Genomic DNA, 20,203 nt, shown 5'->3' on the forward strand with positions numbered 1-20,203 from the left:
TGCTTATTTTCTTAGAACACTGAGTGGTATGTTGTCCTCTGAATACAAAGAACATGTACCAAAACCTTTGAGTTGTTTTTCAGTAGTGAAAAACTCTGTGCCAATTCCATATCCCCTCTGGGGCCAGGGTCATGTATATTTAGTCAAAGGAGCAGTCTGTGCCCACAGACTACCAGTGAACATCAGTCGAAGGCTTCTTCTGATCAACTGACTAGTTTACTGTGGTAATTAAGCCATTATGATTGATTAAGTTATTTGCTGAGCCTTTTTGGATATTTCGTCACATGGATTTCTCTCACTGGATGTGTATATTTTGTCTGTTTAGCAATGCTGTTTACTGTTTTCTTTAGCATCAAAGAGACATTGTGGCTAAATGATTGTGGATTAAAACAATTCATAACATGACTTAAAACTGATGAGGTGTCAACATATCTGAAGCACTTGAGGGTATTGTCACCTGTATCAGTACTGATTGTCATTAATGAACCCTATTTTCCAACCTGTGGGTCAGTATAGCTTAGTTGAGGTCTTGGCTGGGTGAACACAGATTGCAGTACTAGAATAGCTGATGGAGGAGTGTCACCGTGAGTCAGCACAAGAAACGAATCAACAGTTGAGTTTTACTAACGTTTTTAATGTTTATTAAATGACCCCAAGCAAAAGAAAACCACATATATTTTATATTTTTGGTTTTTGTGTTAATTACCAGTTTGTTACAAAATAGCTTACACATCCTCTGCCCCATCCCCCAGATATGGGGGACAGAAAAGCACTTTCATCATTTTTGTTCACCCACACAGCTCTCTCAAAAGTGCAGTGATGGATGTTTTGAACTCTGTGTGACACTTTTCACTAAGCTGATCCAGAGAGAAGATTGAAAATAGTGGGAAAGATCAACATTAACCAATTGTTCTGTGGATTTGTTGCATGATAGTGGCTAACAAGTTCTATGGTGTTTCCTTAGCTGCTTGGCATAAAGGAAGTGAAAAAGTGGGACCTGGATTTTTATCTAGGCCCCAGCATATCCTTTTAAAGAAGGGCTTTTGAGTGCTAAGAAGCAAAACCCACTCAGGCTAGCTTAAGTGATGAAAAGTGTTATTGAAAGAAGCAGGAAAGATAGTAAGGACCCAGACATGGGAGTTCTAGGTGAGTCTTGTGTGAACTGCATGTAGGAATAGCAAAGCCATCATTTTTCTATCCGGGGCCCTGATGGTGTCCTCTCTATAACTGTGCCCTGTGTCCTAACTCTCTTCTGACCAACCACAGCTGCACATTCATTTGTCTTGGCACCACTTTGACCAGTGCAGGGTTTGGCTTTACCTTGGCACCAGCACTATGTAACTCTTCTCCCAGATCCAGGTCCTTGGTTGTTTTATTAGCCTTCAGTAACCGGTTCCATGGGGGAGGAGCATCTGCTGCTTGGTTTGGCTCCGGGGAAGTTCCATGGAGTGAGCTAGAGATGCAAGTCTTTGGGGAAAGCAGGGCTGTGGAGGTCAGTTCTGCTGAGGGATCTGAGCAAAGGGTTTCAGCATGGAAGGTATTTTGGGGCTGGCCACATCACCTTCCTAAGCTTCTTGAAGTACTATCTATAGGATGAGACAGTTGTTGTGTGGTCTTCTCTGCTCATCAGTCCTCTTGTGTGTTTTAACCACAATACCATGGCTGTCTGTCTCCTCTCCAGGAAGCAATGCCTGTGTACCCAGTCCGTGCAACCTTCTGTGCCTGCCCAAGGCCAACAATGGCAAAAGCTGCAGGTGTCCAGAGGGAGTGGCCAGCAGTGTCCTCCCTTCTGGGGACCTGATGTGTGACTGCCCTCAGGGCTATCAGCTGAAGAACAATACCTGTGTCAAAGAAGGTGAGGCCTTTTTTGTTTTTCCTCCTGTTGTCTTTCCCTTCTTTTCACTTTCTATGGTTCCATCATCCCTAACCCTTTGTGATATTAGAAAAAGTGCCAGGTAAAAAACTCAATAGATGCCCAGAGGATCCTAATTTGGGTGCTTATTCAGAAGAGGCCCAAGCTGAAAAAGTCACAGTTGTGTCTTTGGGTTTAATGTCAGCTCACACAGCCATTGTCAGGGTACACTGTTGCTTTCTTTTGTGCCTTCCTGTCCTCACTCACCCCTCACATCTAGGTTCTGCAACTTGTATTTCTTATAAGTTGGACAACTTGCCTTCTAAACATATCTGGCTTGACTGTATCAGAGTCAACTACTGTCACCCAGCAGTCATCTCTCCACCACCCCCAGCCCAAAAGGGCTGAACTTTCAAACCAATGTTAAATAAAGGTCTGAAAGCCTTGACTTCCAAGCCATGACCGAACAGCCTTAATCCCTTCTCATTTGCAATTTGAATATATGGGTTTAAAATCTTTTCTTCTGAGACATTGCTTAATTTTTTTTCCTGTATACTTCTCGCTGTTAATACTTCCTCAGTCCTCAACCTCATTTTTCTGTCAGTATGGTGAACCCCCAGAAGGAAGCTTTGCCACCAAGTGCCTGGATTGATGGCCAGAATTCCTGCATTTCCTTATGGTCTTATTTGCTTTGTAATCCTAACCTCACTTTCACTGCAGCCTCTGAAGGCACCTCGATCAAGCACACAATGGAGGCCTTATAGTCCATCTTCTTTAAGAAATACAATGGGAAGGGGGAGATGGACCATCCTTCCTTAGAAACTGGAGGCATTCAGGCCCTGGAAATCATCTTAAAGCTATTTGGAAAGAAATAGAGTCAACACTAAATTCCAGTTGAAGGGCAAACAGCTCTTCCATATTCCCCATCAGAATTGCACTGATTGTCCATACAACAGGGCAGTCATCATGTGCCCTTGATCCAGTTTATTAAACAATGCAATTTTCCTGTGCAAACAGTTGTTTTATTTTTTATTTTTATTTTTATTTTTGGTACCGGGGATCAAACTTGACCTTGCTCTTGCAAGGCAGGCACGGTGCCACTGAGCTAAAATCACCATATAAATCCTTTTTTAAAAGAAGTAATGGGGCAGAAAAAAATCCCTTAGTAGTCTTAGTAACCCATCCAGGTATTAAGTTGAATAAATATGGACATATTCTACGTATAGTTATGCAGATATTCCTAGGTGGACTGGTTTTAGGATTTCTTTGGATACCAAATTCCACAGATGCTCACGTCGCTTATACAAAATGGTATAGTATTTGCATATAGCCTATACAAATCCTCTCATATATGTTAAATCATGTAATCATAGCTTACTTATAATACCTAATACAGTGTAAATGCTATATAAATAGGTATGTACTGTGTTGTGTGGGGAGTAATGACAAGAAAAAAATTGTTTATACATGTTTAGTGCTGATACATTTTTACCCTGGAATATTTTCAATCTGTGGTTGGTTGAATCTGTAGATGTGAGACCCATGGATATGGTTATGTATATGCATATTATATGTATATAGACATATATATGTATGTGTGTATACATGTATATATATATATGGAATATGTATGTTTTAATCCTTTATAGATACAGACCATTAAGGAGTTGCTTGTATGATTCTGTAATGCTGCTGTACTGTCTTTGCCATCCAGCAGACCCACCTGGTGTCATTGTTATCCTTTTTCATCATTGTAATCACTTCTTTTTTTAAAATTAATTTTACTGGTACACTTTTGATATACATAATGGTTATACTCATTGTAGGGAATTTGTACCTGTACATAATGTATCTTGATTCTTCTTTTTTTCCCCATGAGGCCATACTACCTTGAACGTGCCCGATCTCATCTATTATCACTTCTTAGTACACCTTGCAACCTGCTTTTCCTCCCACAATTTCAATTCAAGGAGGAAAGGAGGAAGAAAATGCTTCCTTCCTTGCATGCCCATGTGCTTGGCACCCCTTTCCTTGTCTACCATTCAAGCCACAGTGGTATTCGAGGAAAGGAAATGGAAACTCAGAAGAAAAAGTCCTGTGGTCCAGCAGGAAGAATAATACTGGTTTCATTTCCTCCCCGTTTAGAGAACACCTGTCTTCGCAGCCAGTATCGCTGCAGCAACGGGAACTGTATCAACAGCATTTGGTGGTGCGATTTCGACAATGACTGTGGGGACATGAGCGATGAGAGGAACTGCCGTGAGTCTTCTGGCTCGGCCCAGTTATCAGAATACTAAGTCTTATGCAGAAGGCTACTCAGCTCCTCCACCTGGGATGGGGCTTGGATAACAGAGAAAGCACAGTCCCACGTGCAAATGTATATTCGATACATAGAATTATTTCAGATATATGCATATGCATATATTTAATCAATAAGCTGACTACTCATGGCAAAAGAGATTTATGAATAAGTGTCCATCACATGACTGACACTGAGCTGATTGACAATCTGAGTTCTAACTTTGATTTTGGTCCTGTAAGAAAACTGGTGACTTGGAGTGGATGACCAGGTGACATTCTTTGATTTGTAAATTTAATGATCAGCTTTTCCAGAGATGGCCAACAGGTGTCACCGTGTGCTACTCCAGTTAGGTGATGCCATCTGCCTGCCAAGCTTATGCAAGGATGTTACAATGGATTAGTAGTGCATAGTTTGGCCTGGAATGTGGGGATCTTGGTAGGTGTCCTGTGTTAATGACATCTTTGTACTGAATGGTTTCTAAGGTCCAAGTAAAGTGTATGACTTTGCTTAGCAGGATTTAAAGAAAACTACTTGAATGCATAACATACTGTAATGACTACAAATCTTGATAACTTTGACCTCATCTTATAAAGGAGATGGTTTACCCTTTGCCACTTGTATGTTCACCCAACGCGTTAATTGAGCACTCTCTGTTCCAAGCTCTGTTCTAGTGATCAAGATGGAATCAGGGCATTCACAGTTTGAAGGATGAGTTAGAAAAGTTAACCAGCAGTTACAGCAAACCATGAGTGTTGTGATGGGAAAGCACTGTATGATACACGAGTACACCCTAATCAACTGAAGGGCGTGTGGGTGCATGAAGCAGAGGTGAAGGGAAGAAAGCCCTGGGCAAGGGTGCAGGTTGTGTGAAGGGCAGAGGTCTGAGTATCAGGACTTGTGTAAATAGTTGAGAATCTGGGCACAGTGGGGCAAAGAGAAGCTGAATGAGCAGGCAGAGCCCAGATCCACAAGAGTCTTTTAGACTTTATTGGAAGAGCAATTGGCAACCACTGAAGTACATCATAAAATTTTACCATTGGAAAGATAAGCTGCAGGCAGAATGAATTAAATGGGAGAAAGACTAGAAGAAGGGACGCATGAAGCCAAATAACAAGGCTTCTTTTTCTGAGGATGTTACTTTTCCTTTCCTAACCCAGAGATCCACTTACCAAATGTACTGTAAGAACAGGTTAGTGGGCAGCTCTTCATACTCCTCTGGCCCCTGGTAGGTGAATGTAGGCAGTCATCCTGGAGCAAGGGCTGGGTCCCCACACCCCTTCACCTGTAGAAACAATTCAAGTAGTCAAGATGGTCTGGGCCCTGCAGTGCTCTGCACTGCTCCCTTTGGCTGGCAGGAGGTTGTGTATGAGACCTTCCATCATTATTTTTCCTTGGCTTCAGTGTATGCGTCTTACATCCAGGGAAAAGTGTGTCCTCACTGGCAGGTTTGGAAGGCACAAGCCTCTCCATGTCTTTCTTTTGCAAAAAAGGACTCCAATGAAGATACAGCCATCTCCACCTATCAGGGTCACGGGAAGGTGTACTATTTGTGAGGGAGTAGCCAAGGCTCTTCAAAAACATTAATAAATATTATCAAAAACATGAAGCAAGCAATAGAATAGAATTCACTACATATCAGGGTGGGGAAAGAGGAGCATCTTAGAGTGTACACATGCAAGAAAAACTGCCCAAACATATTTAGGCATAGTAGAAGCAGAGAGATACAAACTAGATGTCCAATACTATGTCCAATAGTTAAAGACACAGGGTAGCATGTTATTTCCCCTCTGCCCCAGGCTGAGTGTCTACTGTTTAGACAAACTGGATCTCATATTGGTTCTGGGTTGTGAAGGAAGTATTTCCATTTTCATGCTGCCCTCACTGAGGTCATCCTCTTCCCTTGCCTCAGGTCTGGGACCTCACAGCTTCCTATGGCTTATGCTCCTGCCCAGGGGTGTAGTATGGAGCTGGCTTGGTTCCCCCTGGTTTGGTGTCGGTGTCAGCTGGGTCTATTTTCCTGAAACCCCGAAAGTTGCTTTCTCCTTTGCTCTCTCCCAGTTTTGCTTAGCTAACAGCCCTACCCAACAGATGTGTCCAGGTGAGGAGATAAGAAATGTCTTGGGAACAAAACTGAGGGGCATGGGCAAGCCTTCCCATGGCCTTCCTTTCAAGGAAGATGTGTGCTTACTGTGACTCTGTGAGGCATCCTTGTCCACAGGCAGGCAGCAGGAGAGGGACAAACGTGACAGGGTGCTGCAGTGTGGGGAGTTCCAAGATGCACCCCGTCAGCTGCCAGGGAAGAGCTGAGGAAGGGGAGGGAAGTGGTGCGGGAGGGATGTTGTCAATCGATTTCCCTTCTTCTTAAACAAACTCCTCCAGCTGGGTGGATGTCAGGCACGAGGGTTTTGACGTGAATCCCCTGCAGCCTTGTCATTTTGCATTCATCCCCTGCCTTCCACTACGAGCTCAATTACAAAGAAGAAATAGAACCTCAAATAGAGCTGCTGGTGTGTCTAATAGCAGTGTTGCCATTCTATGTTTCATTGAACTGCCACCTCCATCCCAGGGTTCTGTTCTGCCACATGCTGTCTTCTCTGGAGAACAGACTTCCTCTCCTATCCCTCTCCTGCAGAGTCCTTTCTTGCATCCTAAGGCTTGTGCACAAGCTCAGGAAGCTTCTATTCATCAGAGGGAGAAAATCCAATTCTCTACTCATTGTGATGCCAGAAGGGCATGAAACATGATGAGGAAGAGAAGTGGCATTTGTTTCGAGCCCATTATTTTTAAATATCCTGTTCAATAGGCTGTGATCCCAAGCTTGTTTTCTTTCTGTTTTTCATCATAAACCAAGGTAGTTAATATCTATGCATTCTGTTATAGAGGGAATGAAGGAAGCAAAGAGGGCTAGCTTAAGCAAAGTGTAGGTGGTAGAATATGACTCCAAATTTAGTCTTTCTGACCGTGATCACAAGTGCATGGTCACATTACCTTACCCTTACTTTACTGTTGGGGAAACTCAGGCTCAGGGAGGTTAAAATTGATCACCTGAGAAAGAGAAAGACAGAATTTGATATCCAGCCTTGACTGACTACAGGCAGAGCCCAGGTTTCTGCTATAAAATTCTACCTCTGCATTACTTTTCGTATCTGTATGTACAGTGAGGTGCTGGCTTCTTGTGTGGAACTGGACGTCCCCAGTGGTAGTTTTGTAGCTAAAGGCGCTTCTGTCACCTATGTAGGAAGATACCTTCATGTCATAAGACTTCAGTTCTGAAGGGGTAGTAGGAGGCAATCTAGCCCCTCATTCTCTCCCAGCCATATGAGTTTCTTTCTTTTCCAGGCCCTATTGATCTCTGTTGCTCTCTGTTGTCCCTGGAAAGATAGGCCCTTACCTCCCTTGATTATTCATTTCAGATTCTCATGGGATTTATTTCTTCCATTAGTCTAGGTCTAATTTCTGTTGCTACATTTAAAATCTGCTTCCTTCTATTTGTTTGGTTTTGTAAGACAGGGTCTCACTGTGTGTGTAGCTCAGGCTGGCCTTGAACTCATTATGTAGCCCAGGCTGGCAGCCTCCCAAGTGCTGGAATGAAGGGTGTGTACCACCATGCCTGGCTTCTCTCTATTTTTAAATTGGTTTTTCAGTAGGAAGTTTGTGTATGAGGGGAATTAATTGTACCTAACAAGTATGTCATCTCTCTTTCCCATTTTAGCTACCACCATCTGCGATCTGGACACCCAGTTCCGGTGCCAGGAGTCTGGGACTTGTATCCCCCTGTCCTATAAATGTGACCTTGAGGATGACTGTGGAGACAACAGTGACGAAAGACACTGTGGTAAGGGCCCATGCTATCCAGAAACCCCGTTCTGGGGGGAGAGGGAGGAGTCACTATACTTCACTGGGTTATACTAGTGGATGACATGGGGAGGAAATGGAGATTTCTGATATCTATTTTAGTATTTATGATCTCTCAGCTGCATAGCCATCTACATCTACGTAGCAGCATTGAGTTGTTTCCTTTCTGTGTTCTGACAGAACTCGTTCGCTGTTTTTCATGAAAATTCAGTTCTCTAAATTTCTGATCCAGAATTAATGGGACACTGGATTCATGGTCAGAAAAGATAGAGCGTAGACTTAGCTCATGTCACTTATTTTCTCTTTGCTTGGCTTTTGTTTTTTAATCTGGAAAATGAGGAAATAGACCCTTCTTTGCCTTGCAGAGATGCTATAAGGGTGAAATGTGGTGGTGAGGAAGATTTCTGAATGGTTTCAGTGGGTGGTTAACAGCTACACAGACTTGGCCCACACCTCGGAGTGCATGTGAGACAAGCTGCTTGAAGGCACAGAGCTGTACCTTTGTGAACTATTTATTTTTTAAGTCTGCTTCATTCAGTAAACCCTGTTAAAAGTCATTAGATGATGCAAGCTTTGATTGAGCATCTGTTTTCTGAATGGGAATTTAAAAATTTAGGATAGTGAGTTATAATGGCAGGGAATGGTAGGTATTCTCTAGTCCAGTCCTTTTAATCTCAACATTGAGTAAGTGAGGTCCATAGGAGTCAAGGGGCATATTCAAGATGACACAGTCTGTGTCAGAATGCAGTAGGAGGTGACTGGGACCTGTGTCTCCTATTTTCTGCTTCCATGCTCTTTCTAATGCACACCATTGCCCCATCAATTTCATGAGCCCTCAGCAGGCTCTGGTTCCATCTATACAGCTGCTGACACTGAAGAAAACATTGTGCACCATGCATAGTGCACCAGATTGGAGGGACCACAGGCACAGAAAGGAAGTGAAAATGGAGGCCAGATGCTGACCCAGCCATGGAGATGAGTAGGTGTGCGTGGCCAGGCCCTTTCTCCTGTCTGCAGTCAGGTCCAGCTAGGCTGTGCATGTGCATATGGACATGGCTTGCTTTGTTAGGGGCAGGTGGTTTGACTCACAGGGACTGAAATAAAGGGAGCAGGGTCTGCTCATAAACCACTTTAACACAAGGAAACTGGTGGAGCTCATTCAGGGCCACTTTCACGTGGAAGATACCCTGGTTTGGCGCTGGGAGGAATTTTTTTCTCATTTTGGTTCTATAATTCTTCTTCATCGGGGGCTGTAAGACATATGCTTGGGATTCACACCATTTACTCCCTCATTCCTGCCTTTGCCTCCACTATTCTCAGGAGGCTGAAGTGCACAGCTAGCCTTGCTTAGGAGGCAGGAAGCTCCACATGGCTATGTATTTTCATGTCACCCAGCTCCCTCAGGGCATGTGGTCGGCTACTCAATAGGTCCTCTATCATGCCCCATTGCTGCTAGTTGGTTCTGAATCCATCCAAAGGTCCCACTTGGTCCCCTCTCTGATTCAGGTTCTCTTCATGCCTCCAGAATCTTTCTGTGTAAGTATCTACTTCACTACCTTCACCGTCAACCTGTCTCTGCTTAGTTATCCCTTTTTTCTGAGGCTGTGAAAAATTCCGCTTGCAAGTTCCATGTCTCACTCCTTTTGGGCTGCTGTTACAGAATACCTTAGACTGAGTAATTTATCGGCAATAGACATTTATTTTTTCTAGTTCTGGAGGCTGGGAAGTCCAAGATCAGGTCACTATGAGATTCAGTGTCTGGTGAAGACCTATTCTCATAGATCATTCCTTCTCTATGTCCTCAGGGAGAAGGGGCAAACAGTTCCCTTGTACCTCTTTGGCAAGGTCACTAATCCCATTCTTAATCACCTCCAAAGGGCTTTACTTCTTGATATTATTGCCCTGGTGATCACATTTCCACATATGAATTTTAAGGGACATATTCAGATTTTAATGATCTCCATGGACCTAAGAAAGATGTTGTAGCAGCTTCTTTTCTAATCTCAGGCTGCACTGGTTTGTTTGCCCCAGGCACCACCCCCTGTAGAGATAGCCTGTGCATTGACATCCAGAACTGTGCCTACAGAAGGTCCCAGCTGTGTTTCCTCCTGCTTGGAAGCTCAGCATTCATGTTCCTTTCCCTGAGCTCAGCCTCTCCACATGATCAGCACACATGGACTTCTCATTACTTGTTTTCTCAACCCACATGCCATGTCTCTAGGAGTCTTCTGTTTCTTTGAAAATTATACTCTTTGATCTCCTCCTTCACTGCTGCCAACTCTGTTCCCATCATAGCAAGGACAGAAGATGACAGTATCTGTGGACTAGACCAGGATAAATATACAAGGCTGCTCTTGCTGTCAGGAAACCCACTGTATGAGTGCATGGGTATCAGTAATCCATTTGTACCACACTTGATGGAAATTACTCTCGATGAACATATATCCCTGGTTAAAAGTCGCTCTGTTCATCTAGACACTCTAGACAATACATGATAAACATTCCTGGTCAAAGTCCTTTTCATCTGAGTTATGTACAGGTAATGTGTGAAATGGGCCTGTCTCTATCCCTATGAGCTTTGACACCAGACAGAATTCTGAGGAAACCTTTATTTTCATTCACATCAGTGTTTGTTGTCTCACCTACAGAAATGCACCAGTGCCGGAGTGATGAGTACAACTGCAGCTCTGGCATGTGCATCCGCTCCTCCTGGGTGTGTGATGGGGACAATGACTGCAGGGACTGGTCCGATGAAGCCAACTGTACCGGTCAGTACTCCTAGTCTCAGTTACTCACCAAGGCATATAGCCTTAAATGGTCATAGAATCTGGAGTCTGAGAATCAGCTTGGACTTTAGAGGCCAACCAATCAGTGCTTCTCAGAGAGCTGGTCTGTAATGAGATAAGGAGCTTGTGCCAGAATATAAATTAACAACTGTAGGGAACTGGGGAAGGGGACATTACCAGAACCTCTGCAGTAAGTCCTAGTCTCCTGTGAGCCACGGTAGCACAAGGCGAATTACAGGAAAGGTAGAAAAATGAGACCTAGAAGAAGCTGAGCTTTGGGTCTGATCAGTGCTGCTCTGAGCAGCAAAGATGAAAGCCCCCAGTTTACCGCAACTTTTATTCAGTATATCAGGAGACACAAATGTAACAAATGACTTGCAGAGAGTTCAGTACATCCTGCATAAATAAGATGGTAACAGTCCAAGAACAATGAGGAACTGAGTAGATGTTTGTCTCCCAGGATGTTTTCAGCTCCCAGGATGTTTTCAGCTCCCAGGATGTTTCTTGCCCTAGAGAATCACAGCATCACCAGATCATTGAGGTCTCAGTTGTGACTGGAGGCCAAAATGGAATTATGTCTTGGAATTCCATAGCTGGGCTGTAGGCAAGAGAACTAGGCTAACCAAATGATTTTCCCCTAAAATTATGTAGCATTGCTCCCCACAAACAACCTGCTTCCTTCATCAAGAAAGTCTCAGTGTTCTGGGTGACACAGTTGGTCTTATTCTGGTTCACTCTTCTCAGTTCTTTGGGACCAATGATAAACAGTTCATACATCAGCTCCTGGTCTGGGGACCGCACTTTGAGTAAGACTAAGCTAGCTCATATTTTTCAATTGGAGCATCAGAGGGACTCCTAAACAATTAAAATGTAAACTGTACTTGTGCCTATTTGAGATAAAATTTCACTGACAATAAAGTTGGAAACACCATAAATGTGAAGGGAATACAAGGTGATGTAAGATAGGTGTTCTAATTTTTGCTCTGGGTTCATTCATGTTTGTTATAGTATTTTTATGAATGAATAAATGAATGAGTGGTGACCACATACATTATGGTGGGGGCAGTAGGTAGAACTTTGTCTCCCATAACCAGGATGGTGGCCATATATATTCAGGATGGTAGCCATATACATCACTTAGGATGCCTGGTGATATTACTACATTGCAGTCCCTGAGAAAGCTCCCTTGAGTCCTTTCTGGTGCAGTCTCAGTGTCTGTGCTTCTGCTTTTGAAAAATGCTTCTGTGTACAAGTGTGGCCCATATAGGTGGGTGAAGGAACTGCTATCAGCCCAGGAAACACACAGAAGCTGTCTTGAAGCCTTAGGTTTAGACGGATAATTGGTTAATAAATGAGAGGGACACAGTTGGGCATTTTAGTTTATGAATTGCAGCGTGATAGAACATCTTGTTTCCACAACCACATTAGTCAGTCTTGTGTTTCAGCAGCATGTGCTGGTCTTCCAGAATGAATTACCAACTTCACTTTTGTGGGCAGGTTTGTCATACACTCCCAGTTTTATCTCTGATTTTTTTCTGCCAGGGCTCACTGGGAAAATTTAGAGTTCTTTCCACTCAACTGCAGTCTTGTTCCAGTGGCTGTTTATCCAGGTCTTTTAAGGATGATTCTTTTTCTTCTCATATCAGAGTGGTTAGAGATTTAATGTGAGATCATTATGATGCGTGATGTGACATTTCATTTCCTGATATATTAAATTAGCTATGTACAATGTCAGAAAAAATAAGTCAGGGCCAGCTGACCTCCCTTTGGCCTTGGTATGCATACATTTTCCATACTTGTTCTGTTTCCTCTTTTGCTAGACATGAGGATCTGGGTGGTTTTTATTCCCTTCAACTCACCCTGGTTCTGGCCACATACACTTGATTTCTTTTAGCTATTACTTTTTGACATTTTATGTGTATTCTTAATATTGTTCCCTTCTCTCAGATATAAGCCCTAAAATTCCTGCCCACAGTTCCAACACTAAAATACTTAGTAAAATATTGTGTATATTAAAACACTAAATATTTAGTGTTTTAGCTTTTTAATTTAAAAACCCTAAAATTAGGGTTTAGAGTACACGGTTCAGTGATGAATGGTTGCCTAGTGTGTATGACCCCCTGGGTTCCACCCCCAGAACCAATAAACAAAAATTGGTCATTTTTCTTCTTCTTAATAATCAAACTTACCTCTATAAATATGTAACTTTCCAGGGACCTTTGCTTCTTGTATCCAGTGCCTTCTTCCATTATTCTTACAGCACAAGTCTGATAGAGGTAAACTCAAAATTTCATTAGTATAACATGTCTTTTACATGTTCTTGCGGGCTTGAACCACCAGTGGTACATGCATGACTGTCCCATCAGGGGGACTGTACTACCTGAATTTTCTAGGTGTATAATAATTTTCTGTTATTATTCCATTTGTTTTTGGTTTCTTGTGCCGATTGGAATTCTGCCAAGAGATTATCTGTTCAAATAACAAGACTCTTTCTTTCCAGTTTACCTTTATTTATTGCTGTTGTTACACAGTTTCCCTACCTTTGTGTGCAGTTATTTTTATTTATCTTGCTTGAGTCTTGTTTTCTTTCTTAAGATCAGACAATTTATGTTTGGCATCATTTCTGGGTTATAATAGCTTATAATTCAGTAATGGAATGGTTGTTGGCTACTTTCTCTGGTCTTATCTTCAGCAATTGCTATAAGCCATTTGTTGAACTCTCTCACTCTTTTATTCATGCCTCCTATTTTTATTTTTGCTATCTCTTTGGGGTTCTGTGCTAGAATCTGAGTTTTTCTTCTCACTTACCTTCTAGTTCAACAGTTCTCTTTTCAGCTAAATCTAATCTGCTGTTTTATTTATCTGTTGAACTTTTTATTACCATGTTTATAATTTTTGTGTCTTGATTATCTAATTCTTTTTCAGATGTACCTTTTAATGTTTTTCTTTATGCTTTCTTTTTTCTATCATTAACTATTCAAATTGTATTTATATTCACATTTCTTTTTTCCTCACGCACTTCCTAATGGTGGAGTGTTTGTGAGAAATGAGGCAGTGCTTTTCCTCACTGGAGTACATAATTCATCTGCTTTGTTCCACTTTTGCTTGACTAATGGTTTTGGTCAGGTGTTCCAGAAAGTCTTGGTAATTCAGGGAAGACCTAAGTCAGAGAGTAAGTCTAGGATAATGGCTTTTATCAGAAATTCACACTCCCCTCTCCACCATTGTTTATTCTGTAAATCCTGCTGTTTCCACATTTATAGTGAATCCTATTGTGTAGAAGACTCTTCTTTTCTTCCCCAAATTCTTTAGTCTGGATTAAAGTCAATCTCCTCTATCTTTGTAATTGAAAAAATTATTAAACATGTTATTTACCAGGCACTGAAAGTCAGAGCCTATTCAGTTACTCAGGAGATAGAAAATTCCAGAAAAAGAGAACTTATTATGCATTCTGGTCATGTTTGACCACTTGAATGTAATTGTGCAAACTGATGAATGTTTCTGATCTCAGCTTCTGGGATTGTTTTTGGAGATCTCAGACATGCCTCCCAGAATTGTCATTTGGAAACTCTGCTAGCAGTTTGAAATTGTTTTCAATTAAAAATGAAGTTCATAGGCTGAATAAAAACAAATAGCTTAGTATGGCAATAAATTGAGGCAACTTTATATTTTATGGAAGCAAGCAAGACTTTGGTGAGGAATATTTTTTAAAGCTGTCAGACTTGTGACAACACTAAATCAAAACTATTCCAGGTGATGGCTGTTACTGGGGCAGAAACTCATGTAACATGCATGATTCGTTTATTCTTCTTATCTGAGATAAGTGCATGTATTTTTTTCTGATACTGGGAATGAACTAAGGACCTTGTGCTTGCCAAGCAGGTGCTGTGCTGCTGAGCTACATTCCTCAGCCCTAGAGATAAGTATATTTTTAAAAGATGTTTAGTGAATTCTAAGTGCCAATAGTTGTAAATACTGAAACTTCTCATTGACTTATTTCCATGCTACCAAACTCACCCTTGGTATTCAACTAGATGAAAAGACAGATAATGGATCACACTTGTTCTAAGTGATTTGAAAAGTCAGATTCTTTATATTTCCAGCTGTTGCAAAAAGTAGCCTTAAAGAAAGCCAATTTCCCAGACCTTTGAGCAGTTTATTACCAGTTATCTCAGTTGAATAGAAAATTGTAATTTGTTTTTAACAACACACTTTTGCTTGTTTTGCCTCCTTCTCTTACATGAAGATGCCCCGCTCACACAGAAACAAACGAAGAGTCCATCTAGGTTGTAGTGGCCGCTTCCCTCACTCTTCATCCATGGTTTTGCTTCCCATCATTTAAGATACCTGTCATCAACCATGGTCCCAAAATTTTACATGGAAAATTCCAGAAATAATTCACAAGTCTTAAATGACTTTTATTATTGATAATTTTATAATTGTTCTGTGTCATTATTGGTCTTTGTTAATCTCTTACTAGGTGTATGATTAAACTTCATTGTTTGTGTGTATACAGGGGGAAAACATGGTGTATATATATAGGGTTCAGTGACAGCCCAAGTTTCAGACATCCATAAAACATCTCAGAAGGTTTCCTTTGTGGGTCACAGGATTACTGTAAGTTATTTTATTCTGGGTATAAACAAGGCCAGTTCTGGCTTTTTTTCAACAATGAATAGACACAAACAGCTTCTGTCTCAGAGAAGGGGAAATCTGATGGAAAAGGCACTTACAGTGTTGGTTGGGTTTGAGGCAGACATTATACACTTGAATCTTTGTTTGTGACCAAGGTTTTGAGATGTTTCTAAATGATTTCCAGTGACCTCAACCCATGTATGGAAATGAGGCTGTTCACTTATAATAGTGATTCTCTGTTTCACTAGCTGCTGCTGCTGTTCCTCATCCTCCTCTTCCTTCTCCTCCTCTTTCTCTAGCCCCTCCTGTTCCTTCTCCTCTTCTTCCTCTTTTTAAAAATGAGCGTGATAGACACAATTTGTTACTGGTTGGTGGATGTTGGTCTCGACTCTCCAGAAGATTAGGTTGTTCTAGGTTCTGAGGCTTCTTTTCTTTGAAGCTTTGGATGAATGTTTTTTTTCATAATTTAATAACAAAGATGGGAATCCAGAGTTCAAAATGACTTCATAAACCCTAAGGTTTTACTCTTGCATGTACTGTTACCAAAGATTAAAAAAATCTTTAAAGTTCCATAGAAAAACACCAGAGCATGACACTGATTTATCACTGGATAGTAAGAAACAATGACAGGAAAGTACAGGATCATGGGGGCAGTCACCGGAATGAAGATTGCTGGACAGTTGTCAGAAAGAAGCTAAAAATGGCCACTAGCATATAAATTGAGAAAAATATCAAAACTTAAAGGTTCTAGCAAATCGGTTTTATACTAGGGCCCAAAAGGAAGTCTAATTTTATGATGAGGATTGGCCCAGCAGCTGTTTTGTTCCACGAAGGGATGCAGAATTGTTCAGAATGATTTTTCAGGAATCCAGAAATGTACTTTTATATGAATGTCCTAGTTTTTAAATGTTGGTTTAAAAACAGTGTAGCACCCTCTTACCAAAACATCTAGAGGACAGACAGTCAGTCTGCGATGCCTTCTTATAGCAGTCATCTGATACCTGTAGTATTCCAAAAGTGAACAAGCCAGGATTAATATTTGGTAGCTAATTAACTTTTCCCTGCCTACTACTAAAGTACTAGAAACTAAGTAACTTTTATTTTAAGTAATAAGCACCATTTCACTATGTATAAATAATTCATTGATAAGATCAGCAATCAGAACCATGTCATCTTTTACTTTCTACTCAGGGCATATGGTAGCTAACGCTCTAGAATAAATTGGGAACATGCTCTTAGCTGTATCTTATATTTACTGGTTAACAGTACAGTTAATGAGGGGAAAAATTCTTGCTTATTACTTGTGGAGAAAAAACAATCATTCCTTTAAAGTACAGAGGAAAACTAAAAATACATCTGTTCTCTCCCTTTAAATTAATTACAACCACCAATGTCACTATATAACAAATTACCAACAAGATTCTGATCTGAGAATCAAAAAATTAAAATCTCAAAATTTAAAACTATGAAACAAACTAATATACAGTTGATTAAGAAACTAATGCTGGAGAATTCCCCAAAATAATAAAATAAGCACATGTTCAGTAATCACATTCTGTATTTCAGAGAAGAGGCATTAGGCGTTCATGTCATATTGGTTCTTTACAAACATATCTACTGGTTATTCAAGAGTCTGATCTGTTTCCAAAGAGATTATACCTCCTGAGAAATTCTTCACATCTGTTAAAGGGGATGTTAAAACATCCTTATTTCTTAAGCAGTTGGTGTCTCACTGTGAAGAAAGGTGCTGCAAATCCAGATCCAAAGTACAAAGTCATCATAGCCAGTAACCACCATTTGTTTTCCACGGAAAATGGCAAATTCTTCCTGGGCCCCTCCTCGTAGTGGCTTTGATGCACCACAGAGGTTGTGAACCTCCAGATGCTCTGTCCCAACATGCTGCTGCTGGAAGCTGTGTGAAAGACACAGAGACAGAAGGTGGAAGAAATGGCCACAAAACCCTAAACCCTCGAGTAGAGTATTCACAACCTTGTTCCCCTGGACCTGGATGAATCTTAATGTTCTTGGGGTCTGAAGTTGAAATTGGGTCTTTTTTTTTTTTTTTTCAGAATTGTATACAGTCATGGCCCTTCAGACCTTCAAAGATCACTTAAATATCAATATAAGGAGATAAAATTGAGGCCTCCAGAGAGTGATTGGACCAGGTGTAGAACTTTATTTCCAGAGTACATGCCACCCTTCCTTATTTCATAGCATCTGGGTGAAAAAGAGGACCTATGTGAGAGGAGAAAGTCACAAGATGTAATAGAAAAAGTATAAGCCATGATGTTATATTTAAGTTTCTTCATTTTTCCAAGCTTGATTTTCATTTGTGGAAAGGGAGTAATACTGACCCCATAGGTCGTTGTGAAGAGGGGTGAGTTTTGGCCTGGCATGCAGACCTGGGTAGTGGCTTTTGTACCACTGTGTAGCACACAGACTCAAGTCCCTGCCTATGGAGGGGTCAGCCCCGTGTGCCTCAGTCCCTGCAGGTACTCCAGCAGTTCACACCATGAGCCCTATGGCACAGCCTCTTCTCTGTCCATCCTGATAGTCGCTCGGGAGTAGAGGAGGGAAATGTGACTGTCCCTCTTCTCTGTTGGCAGCTATCTATCACACCTGTGAGGCCTCCAACTTTCAGTGCCGCAATGGCCACTGCATCCCCCAGCGGTGGGCGTGTGATGGTGACACAGATTGCCAGGATGGTTCTGATGAGGATCCTGTCAACTGTGGTAAGTGCAGATGCCCCGCCATTCTGGAGCTTCCTGTGCCTGCTGTTCAGGATGAGACAGCTGCGAGGCTAGGAGATGGAATACTGGATTGCCACTGCCAGGTTTCCTCTCACCTGAACAAGCCCACCTGCTGCCTGTGATGTCTTCCTCAGTGGACCACATAGTCTTCATTCTCTGGCTCACACTTTGCCTCTCATACAAACGACAGTCTGAAATGCCACCACACCATAACAGTATTCAAGGTGCTGTTCCACACCAAATATTCTTAAGGTTTTCTGTGCTAATCCTTTTGCCAAACATTCCAAAGTTTAATAGGATTGTACTTATCATCTACATGTCTTTATATTGCTTTCTTTTTAAAAAAATTTATTAGTACAAGTTCACAGTATATAATGATTACATACATCGTGAGGAGTTGGTACGTGCACAAAACACATCGTAATTTCTTTCATGTTACAAAACTTTAAAAAGTCGTTTCCGTATATCTGTATTTTCTGTAGCTAGCTGTTTTATGGAGGCTACATACTCAGTTTGTATTATTAGAACCTGGTTTACTTAGTTGATTCCTGCCTGGGCATTTGAGTGCTTTTAGTTTTACATTGTTGTGCTAGTATAGCCATTCAGGTTCTTGGAAGTGAAAGCCTGTTTTTCCTTTGAGACATTTCCTAGAATATTGTCTTCGTCATTTTTTTCATCAATGAGACACAAGACTGAACCCCCCCTAACTCAAAGGAGGAGAGGTTTATTTGGGATCTTGGTTACAGTTCATGTCAGGTTGGCTCCAAGGCAGAAACACCATGGCAGAGGAGAGGAAAGCTGCTCACGTCATGGTGGCCAGGAAGCAGAGAGGGAAAGTAGGCACTAAGGAAGGAGATACAGCCTAGCAGGTCACACTCCCAGTGACCCACCTCCAACCCGGCCCCACCTCCCAACAGCAGGTCAATGATAGTGGCCCCATCATCTAATCACTTCCCTGTCCTTTGACAGATTTCCTACAAAAGATGATTTTTTTCTAGGATCAAAACACGTTTTCTTGCCTTCTTTCTAATACCCATGGAACTGTCTGCAAAACACTGGTTTTACAAAGCTACGTTGCCATGGTAGAACTGATTTTTAAATCTAATGCTGAAAACTGCTTGGGAGAGAGGGTAAACTAGTATTATAGCTTCTGCTCAAGATACCTAGGTTCTAGCTTAATTTCCCCTGGAATTGGTTGTGAAATCTCAGATTCTTAAACATTTTTAGACAGACTTTTTCCAAAAGGGCTTTGTGTTAGAATTCCTAAAGAACTAAGGTTGCAGGTGATTCAAAGAGATTTATAAATTTATAATGGGGATTCATGACCTAATTTTTCTTCTATTCGCTGAAACTTTTCTTTTTGTTCTAAAAATATACTTAATTTTTGACTGTGTAATACGTTTACCAGGTTCAAACTGGAAAAAGTATAAAAACACTACAGTAGAAGTTGCTCTACCTGTTTGCCCTGTTCTGACCTTGTCCCCTAGGAAACCATACTTTAATATCCTTTCAGAATACTTTTGTGCATATACAGTCATGCAGTGCATAATGATACTTCTGTGACAGACCAAATTTATGATGGTGGTCCCATGAGGTTATAATGCAGCTGAAACTTTTCTATTGTCTACTAACATTGTAGCCATTCTCATAGTGCAACACTTTACTCAAGTGTTTGTGGTGGTAAAAAACATACTGTACTACTAGGTATATAAAAGTATCACACATGCAATTACATATAGCATATGATAATTAATAATAGACGACTGTGTCACTGGCTTACCTGTTTATTATACAGTAGTTTTTATCATTATTGCACAGTACACCTCTTTTAATTACTAAAAGAAAAATTAACTAATGTATTCGGCTGTATTACACTGCCAGCAGCCTCATACATCTTGTGTTTACCACATCTCTTGAATGCATCAAGAGAGCATGTTGAGTGCATGATCTATCCATACCATCTAGGTCTGTGTAAGTACATTCTGATTTTCAAATGGCAAAAATTGAATAATATTATGTTTCT

The 20,203-nt window shown here is 41.2% G+C and overlaps 1 protein-coding gene and 1 pseudogene across 2 annotated transcripts in view; one reads left to right on the plus strand and one right to left on the minus strand.

Moving 5' to 3' along the window:
• Sorl1 (sortilin related receptor 1) overlaps positions 1 to 20,203 on the plus strand; it is a 169,894-nt gene that overhangs the window by 108,193 nt on the left and 41,498 nt on the right. For both annotated transcript variants that reach the window (XM_004870912.4, XM_021249086.2), the window contains exons 22-26: positions 1,682 to 1,855; positions 3,998 to 4,111; positions 7,867 to 7,989; positions 10,658 to 10,777; positions 18,037 to 18,162. In XM_004870912.4, the coding sequence (XP_004870969.2) occupies positions 1,682 to 1,855; positions 3,998 to 4,111; positions 7,867 to 7,989; positions 10,658 to 10,777; positions 18,037 to 18,162 (657 nt within the window). The remainder of the gene's footprint in view (positions 1 to 1,681; positions 1,856 to 3,997; positions 4,112 to 7,866; positions 7,990 to 10,657; positions 10,778 to 18,036; positions 18,163 to 20,203) is intronic.
• Positions 17,037 to 17,328, minus strand: LOC110346966 (cytochrome c oxidase subunit 7C, mitochondrial pseudogene; annotated as a pseudogene).

The sequence above is a fragment of the Heterocephalus glaber genome, unplaced genomic scaffold (genome assembly GCF_053883595.1).
Source record: "Heterocephalus glaber isolate CG9 unplaced genomic scaffold, H.glaber_assembly_v1.0 deba00001431, whole genome shotgun sequence".
Taxonomy (NCBI): Eukaryota; Metazoa; Chordata; class Mammalia; order Rodentia; family Bathyergidae; genus Heterocephalus; species Heterocephalus glaber.